At 25.3% G+C, this 12,813-nt stretch overlaps 1 protein-coding gene across 1 annotated transcript; it reads left to right on the forward strand.

Annotated features, from left to right (window-relative positions):
* Positions 1 to 1,205: 1,205 nt before the first annotated feature.
* On the forward strand, positions 1,206 to 3,152 carry LOC148575335 (uncharacterized). The gene is made up of 4 exons (XM_088506177.1): positions 1,206 to 1,539; positions 2,011 to 2,175; positions 2,335 to 2,508; positions 2,737 to 3,152. Exons 1-4 carry the CDS (start codon positions 1,206 to 1,208, stop codon positions 3,150 to 3,152), a joined length of 1,089 nt encoding a protein of 362 aa, XP_088362303.1.
* The last annotated feature ends 9,661 nt before the right edge of the window (positions 3,153 to 12,813 follow it).

The following is a 12,813-nucleotide window of genomic DNA, read 5'->3' on the forward strand; positions in this document are numbered from 1 at the left end:
AGTACTAGGATTCTAGACATGCAAAGTCATAGTGACAAGATTTTCCTTTCTTCTAATCTTAGGACAGAAAATTTGGTTACACAAACTTCAAAATTTTCTATTAAGAATTTATAGCATTTTAGATTGGGTCATGTACCCCAAAGCAAATTTAACATTATCAAACAAATATATCCTTGTGTGCAGTTTCCTGTATCTACTTGTTCTAAACCATGTGATTTTTACCATTATGCGAAGCAAAAACGGTTACCATATACCCTTAGTGAAACAACAAGTTTAAACAGTTTTGATTTAATATATATTGATATCTGGGGCCAATGTCACTCATTTTTCTACAAGGTTATAAATATTTTTTAACTGTAGTAGATGATAAAATCAGATTTGTATGGATTTATTTCATGAAATTAAAGTCAAAAGCCAGTAGTTTGGTTCAGAATTTTGTTGCCTATGTGAAAGCACATTTTAATTCTCAAGTAAAGATTATTCGAACTGACAATGGTTCTGAGTTTAAACTTGATATTTTTTATAATTCACAAGGTATAGTGCATCAAACATCATGTGTTGAGACACCTCAACAAAATGGTATTGTTGAGCGAAAACACCAACATATTCTTAACATTACAAGAGCATTAATGTTTCAATCGTCCTTGCCAAAAAAATTTTGAAATTTCGCTATTGGTTTAGCTGTTCATTTAATTAATAGACTTCTAACTCCAGTTTTAAAAAATAAAACCCCTTATGCTACCTTATTTGGTAAGGATGCAGAGAGTAGTCACCTTAAAGTGTTTGGATGCTTGGCTTTTACTTTAACGTTAACTCATGGAAGAAAAAAAATTGATAAACGAGCATGAAAGAGTATTTTTCTTAGCTACCCAACTGGTACAAAAGGATATATTCTGTTTGATATTCACACTAGAGAACTATTTTTGTCTCAAAATGTGGATTTTTATGAACACTATTTTCTTTATAAATGTTTTCATGATGACATGCTCATAAAATCTATAAATGCCTTTTCTCTACCTATTGCTGATTCTAATTTTAATGGATTTGATCTTTTTACTTATGATTCCTTAAATGCATTTCATCCATCTCATGCAACTACTGATTCTTTTCATGAGCCTAGTGACCATACATTACTCACTGATTCACATGTAACTTCTACTAGTCCACCAAATAGTGCATCATTTAATTCTCATTCAAATGATAACATGCATAATCAGGATCTTAGAAGATCAACTTGTACACATAAACCACCTTCTTATCTTCAAGATTATCATTGTATGTTACTTAGAACAGGAAGCTCTAGTAACCAATCATGTTCCAAGCAGTATGATCTATCTCATATGGTGGCTTATGGGAAGCTGTCCCCTGTCCATAGAGCCTTTTCCCTAGCAATAACCACAACAGTTGAGCCAAAGACTTATGAACAAGCTGTGCGGCACAAATGCTGGAGAAATGCAATTAGTGCAAAATTGCTCGCTCTTGAGAAGAATAAGACTTGGTCTATTACTTCTTTGCCTATTGGAAAGCGCATCATTGGATGCAAGTAGATTTTTAAAGTGAATTTTAATTCATATGGTAGTGTTGAACGCCACAAAGCACGTCTGGTGGCTCAAAGTTTTCGTCAACGAGTTGGCTATGATTACTTTGATACATTCAATCCAGTTGTAAAAATCACCACTTTATGACTGATTCTTACTCTTGCTGCTGTCCATGGCTGGAAACTTCATCAATTAGACGTTAATACAGCATTCTTGCATGGTGAGTTGCAAGAAGAGGTTTATATGAAACCTCCCTAAGGTCTCGATGTTCCAAATGGTGCTATTTGTAAGTTGAATCTTTCTTTATATGGCTTGAAACAGGCAAGCCGTCAATGAAATTTAAGATTAAGTGGTTTTCTTCAACAACATGGTTTTATCAAGTCTCCTCATGATCATCCTCTGTTCATCAAGCACACTAAGCATGACTTGGCTATTATTATTGTTTATGTTGATGATCTTGTTTTATCTGAAGATAATCTATTTGAAATCGAAGCTATTAAAAGGGCTCTTGATGCTGAATTTAGTATTAAGGACTTAGGCCGGTTGAAATACTTTCTTAGAATAGAAATTGCTCGTAGTTCCAAAGAAATTGCTTTGTATCAACGTAAGTACACTCTTGATTTGCTTGAGGAATATGGTATGTTGGAAGCTAAACCTGCTTCAATTCCTATGTTGTATAATGGGAAACTTTCTGAGAAGAGTGGCACAAGATTACTAGATCCATTACAATATAGAAGATTGCTCGGATGACTCCTATATCTCACCAGCAATACTCGTCCGGACATTGCTTTTGCAGTTGGGAAGCTCAGCCAATTTTTGGATTGTGCAACTGATGACCATTACAAGGCAGCACTACATGTTCTTCGATACATCAAGAAATCTCTTTCTGAGGGTCTTTTCTTCTCTTCAAATAATGATCTCAAATTGACTGGTTATGTTGATTCGGATTGGGCAACTTGTTCCGATACTTGTCGATCAATAACTGGGTATTATTTTTTCCTAGGTTCTTTATTAGTGTCTTGAAAGAGTAAGAAGCAAACAACTGTAGCATGTACTTCCTCATAAGCTAAATATCGTGCCATGGCACAAGCAACTCGGGAAGGTCAATGGCTTCTTTATTTTCTTAATGACGGCCATGTATCTCATCCTCAGCCAATCAATCTCTATTGTGACAATCAATCTGCGCTGTATATTGCAGCTAATCCAGTCTTTCACAAAAGAACCAAGCACATTGAAGTAGATTGTCACATTGTTCGTGAAAAGTCTCAAACAGTGATGTTGAAATTGCTACCTATTAAATCAGCTCATCAAATGGCTGATTTACTTACTAAAGCGTTATCACCGGGTGTCTTTGAACCTTTATTTTTCAAGTTGGGCATGCTTGACTTACACGCCCCACTTGAGGGAAGATATTCTGTGGATGATAAGAGATTAAAGGTTTCAACAAGTCTTAATTCAAGGGAGGATGATAATAACGTTGCTGAACATGCAACTAATTCAATCAGTTTCAACTTGAGGGAGGATGTTGGAGATGATATTAAGCTGGTATCTAATGGCTCACAAAAGCAAGTTGTAACTATACTTAGAATGATAGAAAAGTTTCAACTTGAATAATTTTTTAATAGTATTTGTTTTTGTAACTTTAGTTAGAATGATAGAAAAGTTTGTTTTGATTAGAGGTTAAAGCTAGCAATAGTAATTATCTCATAACCATAGTTAATTTATTTACAATATTGAGTTAGATTGTAGTAAGGTTAATTTTCTAATAGCTATAAATAGTGGATAACAATATGTACTCTGTGGTTTTTTTTTAATTTTAGGTTTTGTATTTGTTCATATGACAAATTCACTTTTTTTGAGTCTTCTTCTTCCACTTCAATCTTATTTTCTTCAATAAAATCAGATCCAGATCACGATTTTATTAGTTACAGCTTACAACATTTGATGTTTGATTATAACTTTTTAATCTTCTTTTCAATATGAATGTTATTAAACTATTAAAAAATCTAATAATAAATATTCAAATGTTAATAATAAATATTTTTTAGACTTATTTCCTAGTATATTAAATATATATCTTAATAGTTGTAAAAAATTAATCCATTTTATATTTCATTTCATTTTGTGTTATTATTCATTACCCTTATGTGTCACTTTGTTTAAATTTTTGTGAATGTTTTGTTTCTCTTTAACAAGTTATGTTTATAACTATCATAAAAAAAATTATGTGTTAGTCGTTATAAAATTTCTATTTTTTTTCAATAATTTTTTTTGTATTTTCTTCATAAATTTCAATTTTTTGTCTTTATCATCACAAAAGTTTTGTGTTTATCTTCAATAAATTTGATTTCTGTGTTTTTTGTCTTTATTTCTCTTAAAAATATTGTGTGTATACCATGAAAAGATTTTGTTTCTCTCCAAAAATTGTGTTTGCCTTAAAGATTGAGTAATTACCCAAATCAGTCCCTGAAGATTTTAGAATCAGACATTTTAGTCCCCAAGGAAAATTAATACACGGATCAGTCCCTAAGGTTTTACTCCGGCAGACAAATCAGTCCCCATTTCATTTTCCGGCAGAGTAATTACCCAGATCAGTCCCCAAAGATTTTAAAAACGGACATTTTAGTCCCCAAGAAAAACTAATGTACAAATCAATCCCCAACGTTTCTCTCTATTAGACATAATAGTCCCCCGTCCAAAAATAAATAAAATAAAATAATAATTATTATTAATTGCACAATAATATTGTACTATATTTTTTGTATTTTTTAGACAAAAATAATGATAAATTTATTCATTAAATTCTTATATATATATATATATATATATATATATATATATATATATATATAGTCACTCAATAATAATAATAATAATAATAATAATAAAAATGATTAGAGATTATTTTACAAGAAATTCAAAGTTAAAATTATTTGATATTTTTGTATTTAATATAATCAAAAGATGTCCTAGGTAAAAAAAAATTATATATGTTTATATTAAAAAATATGTATTAAAAAAAAATTTTTAATTTGAATTTTATTTAATACATATTTTTTTTAATACAAACATATTTTTTAAAATAGTACATCTTTTGATTATATTAAATACAAAAATATCAAATGATTTTAACCTTGATTTTTTGTAAAATAATCTCTAATAATTTTATTTATTATTATTATTATTAATTACATAATAATATTATACCATGATTTTTTGTATTTTCTAGATAAAAATAATGATAAATTTATTCATTAGATTCTTATATATATATATATAGTCACTCAATAATAATAATAATAATAATAATAATAATAATAATAATAATAATAATAATAATAATAATAATAATAATAATAATAATAATAATAATAATAATAATAAATAAAATTATTAGAGATTATTTTACAAAAAAAATTAAGGTTAAAATCATTTGATATTTTTGTATTTAATATAATCAAAAGATGTACTATTTTAAAAAATATGTTTGTATTAAAAAAAATATGTATTTAATATAAATTCAAATTAAAAAATTTTGTTTTAATACATATTTTTTAATATAAACATATATAATTTTTTTTACCTAGGACATCTTTTGATTATATTAAATACAAAAATATCAAATGATTTTAACTTTGAATTTCTTGTAAAATAATCTCTAATCATTTTATTATTATTATTATTATTATTATTATTATTATTATTATTATTATTATTATTATTATTGAGTGACTATATATATATATAAGAATTTAATGAATAAATTTATCATTATTTTTGTCTAAAAAATACAAAAAATATAGTACAATATTATTGTGTAATTAATAATAATAATTATTTTATTTTCTTTATTTTTGGACGGGGGACTATTATGTCTAACAGAGAGAAACGTTAGGGATTGATTTGTACATTAGTTTTTCTTGGGGACTAAAATGTCCGTTTTTAAAATTTTTGGGGACTGATCTGGGTAATTACTCTGCCGGAAAATAAACTGGGGACTGATTTGTCTGCCGGAATAAAACCTTGGGGACTGATCCGTGTATTAATTTTCCTTGGGGACTAAAATGTCCAATTCTAAAATCCTCGGGGACTGATTTGGGTAATTACTCCTTAAAGATTATTTTGTGTTTTGTGCAAAAAATATCTGTATTTTTTACTAAAATTTATGTGTTATTATTTTGTGCCATCTAACTAAAAGTTACGCATAGTTCAAAGCAATTTTTGTGTTATCCAACTTATTTTTTGCATTATTCAACTAAAATTTGTGTATTTTTAACTAATATTTTTTTATATAATTCTTTTGAATAATTCAATTAAAAATATGCAAAATTCAAAATAATTTTGTGTTTTACAACTGAAATTTCTATATTTTTCTTATGCATTTTTTTGTGATGTTTCTGTGTAACTCAACTTAAAAAAGAAACTGATTTCTTTCCATAAAATTTCTATTTTTAAAGAGAAACATAAGAAAATAAAAAAATATTTTATATTAATAACAAAATATGAACCAGAGAAAAAAAAGTGCATGTTAAAAGAAAGAAGAAGAGAAAAAGTAAATAAAAAGAAGAAACTAAAAAAATAAAAGAAAAGAAGGAAAAAAAGAAGTATGCACTTAATAGTGTAAATGATATTTGTTGGACCAATTAATAATTTGAACAACTTGATTAGGTTTAGTTACTCAAAACCTTGTACTTATAACATATAAAACCGAATGCTTAATAGATTCCACAAGCTTGTCATGTATGTTAACCCTATTATATGTGATCATAAACTTTTGGCAAAGAACGATAAAGAGTAGCACTCAATTTATCCCTCAAATAATGTCAGATTGGATACTTTAGAACCTCCAACAAATTTTTATTTTTTAAAAAAATTTAAAAATTATTTTTGTCAAATAAATTATTTTTTTATTGTATTTAATTAAATTTGTAATATATATATATATATATAGACAAATAAATTTTTTACAAATTTTATTATAAAATAATTAAATTTAAAAAAATACTATAAGACAAATTAATCCCATCAAAATAATAAAGGGATTGGACTAATTTTTTCAACAAAAAGTTTTTAAAGAATAAAAATTTATTAGAGATTAAAATACTCTAATTTAAAATTTTTTTGAGATCAATTTAGGTTTTATTAAAAAAATATAGGCACAAAGCACACATACACGATCAATTGATAATAACCATCATATATATTTATAATTTCATACATACGATATTTATCATTAATAAATTTTTATAATTAACATTATAACATTTTAAATTATGCATCTTATTATATTCTTTAAACTATTTTATATATACACTAATAGATCATAATTTTAATTATTTTAATATTTTTATTTAATATTTATATATATGCTTTTTTATTAATTTTAACTTGATGAGTTAATAATTATTTTTAAAAATTTATTTTTTAATATTTAATTATATTTTATTTTTTAATTGTCTATATGTAAAATATGAGTTGTATAATAGAAGTTATTAAAATTTTTTAATTTAACCTCCATAATTTTTATAGAAAAATATTATTTTAATAGGTAATAATATGATTGAGAGATGTTAGAAATTTAATTTTTAAAAAACTGAAATTGATTTTGAAAAGAACATTAATAACTCTAAATAAACAGAAAAAATGTGAATAATAAAAAAAAGAGTAAAGTGTCGTTTTTGTCTCTAACGTTTGGGGTAAGTTCCAAAGTTGTCCCTAACGTTTTAATCGTCTTATTTAAGTCCCTAACGTTTCAAAATTGACTCAATGTTGTCTTGCCGTTAGGGATCTGTTAACAAAATTGACGGCGGGACAAAATTGAGACGATTTTGAAACGTTCAGGACTTAAATAGGACGAAAACGTTGGGGATAAAAACGATACATAGAAATAAATTTTAATTTTATCTTTCAATAATATCAATTTTTTACTGTACATAGTATTAAATTATTTTTTAATCATATCTAAATAAATTACACTTAGTCACATTACTTTCATTCTAAATAAATTTATTTATTTTTTTATAATTTTACACTTAAAGTAATGTAATTTTTTTATAAATAAATAAACTTTATACTTTCATTCTAAATAAATAATGTAATGTGATTAGAATGAAAGTGTAAAATTATAAAAAAAAAATTATAAGTAATGTGATTAAGTAATGAAAGTAAAATTATATTATTTAGAATGAAAGTATACAATTTATTTATTTATAAAAAATTACATTACTTTAAGTGTAAAATAATTAAAAATTAATTTATTTAGAATAAAGTGTAAAATCATAAAAAAATATAAGTAATGTGATAAGTAATGAAAGTAAAATTATATTATTTAGAATGAAAGTGAAAAATTTATTTATTTATAAAAAAATTATATTACTTTAAGAGTAAAATTATAAAAAAATTAATTTATTTTGAATAAAAGTAATGTAATTAACTGTAATTTACTTAACTTATATGTGATTAAAAAATAATTGAATACTATATATAGTAAAAAATTGATATTATTTATTGAAGGATAAAATTAAAATTTATTTCTATGTATCGTTTTTGTCCCCAATATTTTTGTCCTATTTAAGTTCCTAATGTTTCAAAATCGTCTCAATTTTATTTCGCAGCCAATTCTGTTAACGGATCTCTAACGACAAGATATCATTAAGTCAATTTTAAAACATTAGGGATTTAAATAGAACGATTAAAACGTTAGAGACAATAACTTTGAGATTTATTCCAAATATTAAAAACAAAAAAAATACTTTATTCTAAAAAAATAAATAATAAAAAAGTATATATCACTTACTTATTAAAAAATAAAAATTTTACATAATATTTTCATATTATAATTACCTTTTAACTACCTAGCATATTTGGTTTTATGTTTTGCATGCAATTTGCTTATGCAAATTATTCTCCCTGAATGAATTTCTTCCTAGTCTACTTTAGTTGGTGGCAGGTCTTTTCTCTATTTACCACTCTCATTTTATTTTTTAAATAAAAAAATATACATATATAATATGTTTTATTTTAAAATTTAAATAATTTCACTACAAATAAATTAAGTTTAATATTAAAAATTTTAAATTTATTTTATTTTTCTATTATATTAATCATTAGTTAATTTAATTAAATTTAGTTTTCTTCTATTTTTAAATTTTAGCCGTCATTTATTTATTCTTTTAAATTCTCTTTTTAATTTTATATTTATAACATCTTTTTTTTATTTTTTGTCTATTGGTTATCTTCTTTTTATTAAAAGGTAAATTTTAAATTTTCTATTTTATTTTATACAGCTCTCTATGACTTTATGTATCTTTCAATTTCATTGTTTCTTTTTTAATATTTTCAATTACAAATTTTAATTCAAACAATTATAGTTTAAGTATTAATTTATTTTTTTATTCTCTTAATGAATTTATATATTTTATTTTATTCTCAATTTAATGATCCTTGTTATTTATTTATTTATCTTTCGTTCTATTCTATTATATGTAATTATGTTGCACATAAAATTTTAAAGTGAATTAATCAATTTACTAATTTAGAATATATATCTTTTTTTTTAAATAGTAATGAAAAAATATTTCAAAAAAAAATTACCCATAGAATATAAAGTCACTCCATTAAATTTGAAGCGAAAAAACTTAGTGGCTAATATAAATTTTTTTATTCAAATAATTAATGTGCATTTTTATATTTTTAAATTTAAATTAATATATTTTTTGTTAGTAATATATATTATTTTTATCCTCCAGTATAAATTTTTTGTGTCCGTCACTGCTATTAACGCTGCTATTTTAAGATTATATTTAACTTATGAAATAGTGGGTTCTGGTAGATAGAGTTTAGCTAACGTATTTTAAAAATACATGGTAAATTTATTATTATTAATAAAAATATTTAAATTTTTTAAAATTAATATATTAATATTTTAAATTTTTTATTTTTTAATAATTTTTTAATTTAAAATATTAATATATATTTTTAAAACATATGATAACTAAACTCTTATTATTAATATTAAAACTCTATAATTAGTTAGTGTTTAATAGAAAAGAAGTGTTGGATGACACAATAAATACATTGAAAATTTAAATTTTTTTATTTTTTTCTATAAAAGTTTGTAATTGTTATACTCTAGAAAAACCAACAATGAATAAATTGAACATAATTTTACATTCAAATAAATTAAGGTGTTGCAAAATATAGGACAATTTTTACGTAAATAAAATATTTGGATTCTAATTTTATACAAATATAACTTTTGAAATATAAAGACGTAAATGTATTTTTTTCATATTTCTATAGAAACTGCTACTGGCAGCAACGGTTTATAGAAGAATATAATCTCCCATAGTGCAACACAGAAATCACTATAGGCAGCAGTGATTTCTGTTGATGGAGAATGTGCATAAATCGCTGTTGGTAGTAGCAGTTTATGTGTTTGGAATAGTTATTGGTATCTTTTTTATAGAAGAAAATGAAGGGCAGAGTTGGTAAAAAAGAAATAAATTTCTCACCTAATTTTTCAAGAGTAATTAGCAACCATAAACATGAAACGCAGAAACTACCAATTTTAGCTTCTCATATCCAAACATAAAAGTAAAACTTTCAAGAGGATCACTCGCGCTTCTCTCTTCCCAAGGTGTTTACTAAATACACCCTAAAGTGTATCTACAGTGTGAGACAGCAACAAAATATATCCATGCATGACATGATCATCCCTTATTTAGAGAGGGCTGGATTGTATCACTTAGCCGGATTCTCTGTCCTCATTATATCATAAGAAAACCGCTACTACCTCCAGCAATTTACACGCACGTCCCCAAACACATAAACCGCTGCTGTCAGTAGCGGTTTATGCACATTCTCCATCAACAGAAATTACTGCTACCTATAGCAGTTTCTGTGTTACACTCTACCCACGTAATCCGTAGTTATCTATAGCGAATTATGTGCTGCCAGTAGCGATTTCTATAGAAATATAAAAAAAAATATATTTACATCTTCATATTTCAAAACTTGTATTTTTATAAATTTAAAATCCAAACATTTTATTTATGTAAATTGTCCCAAAATATACTAAACAAAATACAAGTATATGGTGACATACTCTGCTCTTCATTCTTCTCCCCATCATAAAATGGGACAACATAATTGAACACACTACTATTTTAGTTGGTAGTAGGTCTTTTCTTAATTATTGATACTATTTTAAGATGAATTTTAGTAATCTCGTATCTTTAAGATATATGTTAAGATTATAAATTAAAAAAATATTTTTAAAAATATAAAAATTTAAAATTTAATATATTTATTTTATATTTATTAAAATAATATTTAAAATATTTCACTAATAATAATTTTATTATGTACTCTTAAAATATATAATAATTAAACTCTTTTAAGATTATATTTCACTTATTAAAATGGTAGAGTGTTCAAATTAAAGTTACCAGCACCATTATTATTAATATTGAAATCCTATTATTGGTTAATGCTTAATCGAAAATGTAACACCCTAACTTTTAGTATCTCATGATCGTATTAAAAGTAAGACGTTACTAACTTAATTCCTTTTATTATCTATGTAATATTGAGCCTTTACGCGTAAATCTATCGATGGTTTTACTAAAACTTATAACCTTTCCAACAAGAACAAACACCACATATTTACATACTTAATATTAATAATACATTGTAATATTACATACAAAAGAAATTACAGAACCTACCCCCTGAATAAAACTCTAACTAATGAGGCGACGAAAAAAAAAAATTCTAACAACTCAACTCGTAAACATATTTCTTTGTACTCTCGCCACTTCGCAATAAGCATTCCCACTTGTAGCTGAAAGGGGTGGATATAGGGGGTAAGAACTGGGGAGTTCTTAGTAGAGTTGGGGTGTATAATTATATCCATTTTATATATACTTGGTCAATAACAACAGTCAACAAAGTACGAGCCAATTCAACAATTATAGAACACAGAATCCAATCACAAGCACACACAATCATAGAAAACACACTCACAAACAAATATGCGCAAACAAGTATGATGCATGTCTATCCCTAGTGCAGGTAATGAACTTATCTGTCAGTTTCGACCCGCTCCCGATATGTAACTCAGCAACCTTTGTCTGAGTTTGGTTTCTAGTGTCATAATCTCTGTAAGACTGTAAGCAACTTCTATCTTACAGGTGCGACTCTCTTGAGCCGATGTATGCAAACATAACCTCAGTAAGCAATCTCTGTCTTACAGGTGAGGCTCTCTCTGGCCAATGTATGTATCAATAACTTTTGTAAGCAACCTCTGTCTTATAGGTGCGACCATCCCCTGAATTGGTCGATGTATCTCTGGAAAGCAAATCTCGGTGGATTCATCACCATATCTATGCTCGTTTTCAGTAGGTACATAATCATTTAAGCTTGTTCTTTTTTTCATTTCTTTTATTCCTGCTCTCTGTTCTTCTGTGGCAAAGATTCTTTTTACTTAATATATCCTTCTCTTTCTGTGCTTTTTCTGTTCTTCTCTTTCTCATCTTTCTCTTTTATTTTTTTTTTACTTCTTTTCTTTCTCTCTTCTTTTTTTCAATCTTTTAATTCCTTATCATAACCCAACTTCACAATCTTCCCTCGCCTTTCCCTAAGTGTCTTATAAAAAAGAATTATAAAGTACTTTAATTAAATCTGCGTTCTCTAAATCTTTTAAGATCACTCTGTTTGCTCTTCCCTGACTTATAATAATATTAATAATATCTTTACTATATAATGTTCTTAATAAAATAATAATAACAATAAAATAAGATATTTAAATGGTAAAAAAATAGCATTTATATCTATTCTTAAAAACTTAGTTTCATAAAAATTTTATTCTTAAACTCTTGCTATCTATGTTTTAAACCTCAAACTCTTAAATATTTTATTTTTAACTCAACATATTTACAAAATTATGTTTGAAACCTCACTTATCTCAATATTTATAAAAATAACCCTAAATTTTTATAAAATATCCAATTTTATCCCTGAACTTTATTTATTACCCAAAATACTCAAAAAACTTATATAATTATAATATTAAACTCAATCTTTTCATAAAAATACAACTATATTTTCTCAAAAATAATTCTTCTAGGCTGATTCTTCTCTTCACTAAGAACCGAAACTTTTCTTATTTTCTTTTTAAAATATACATTTAAATCTTAATCCGTTTTTGAGTTTTACGGTTATCGATTTTTCAACACTTTTAATTTAATTCCTCGGCCATTAAACCTCACCAACT

The sequence above is a fragment of the Arachis ipaensis genome, chromosome B2 (assembly GCF_059453495.1).
Source record: "Arachis ipaensis isolate K30076 ecotype BB chromosome B2, ASM5945349v1, whole genome shotgun sequence".
Classification (NCBI taxonomy): domain Eukaryota; kingdom Viridiplantae; phylum Streptophyta; class Magnoliopsida; order Fabales; family Fabaceae; genus Arachis; species Arachis ipaensis.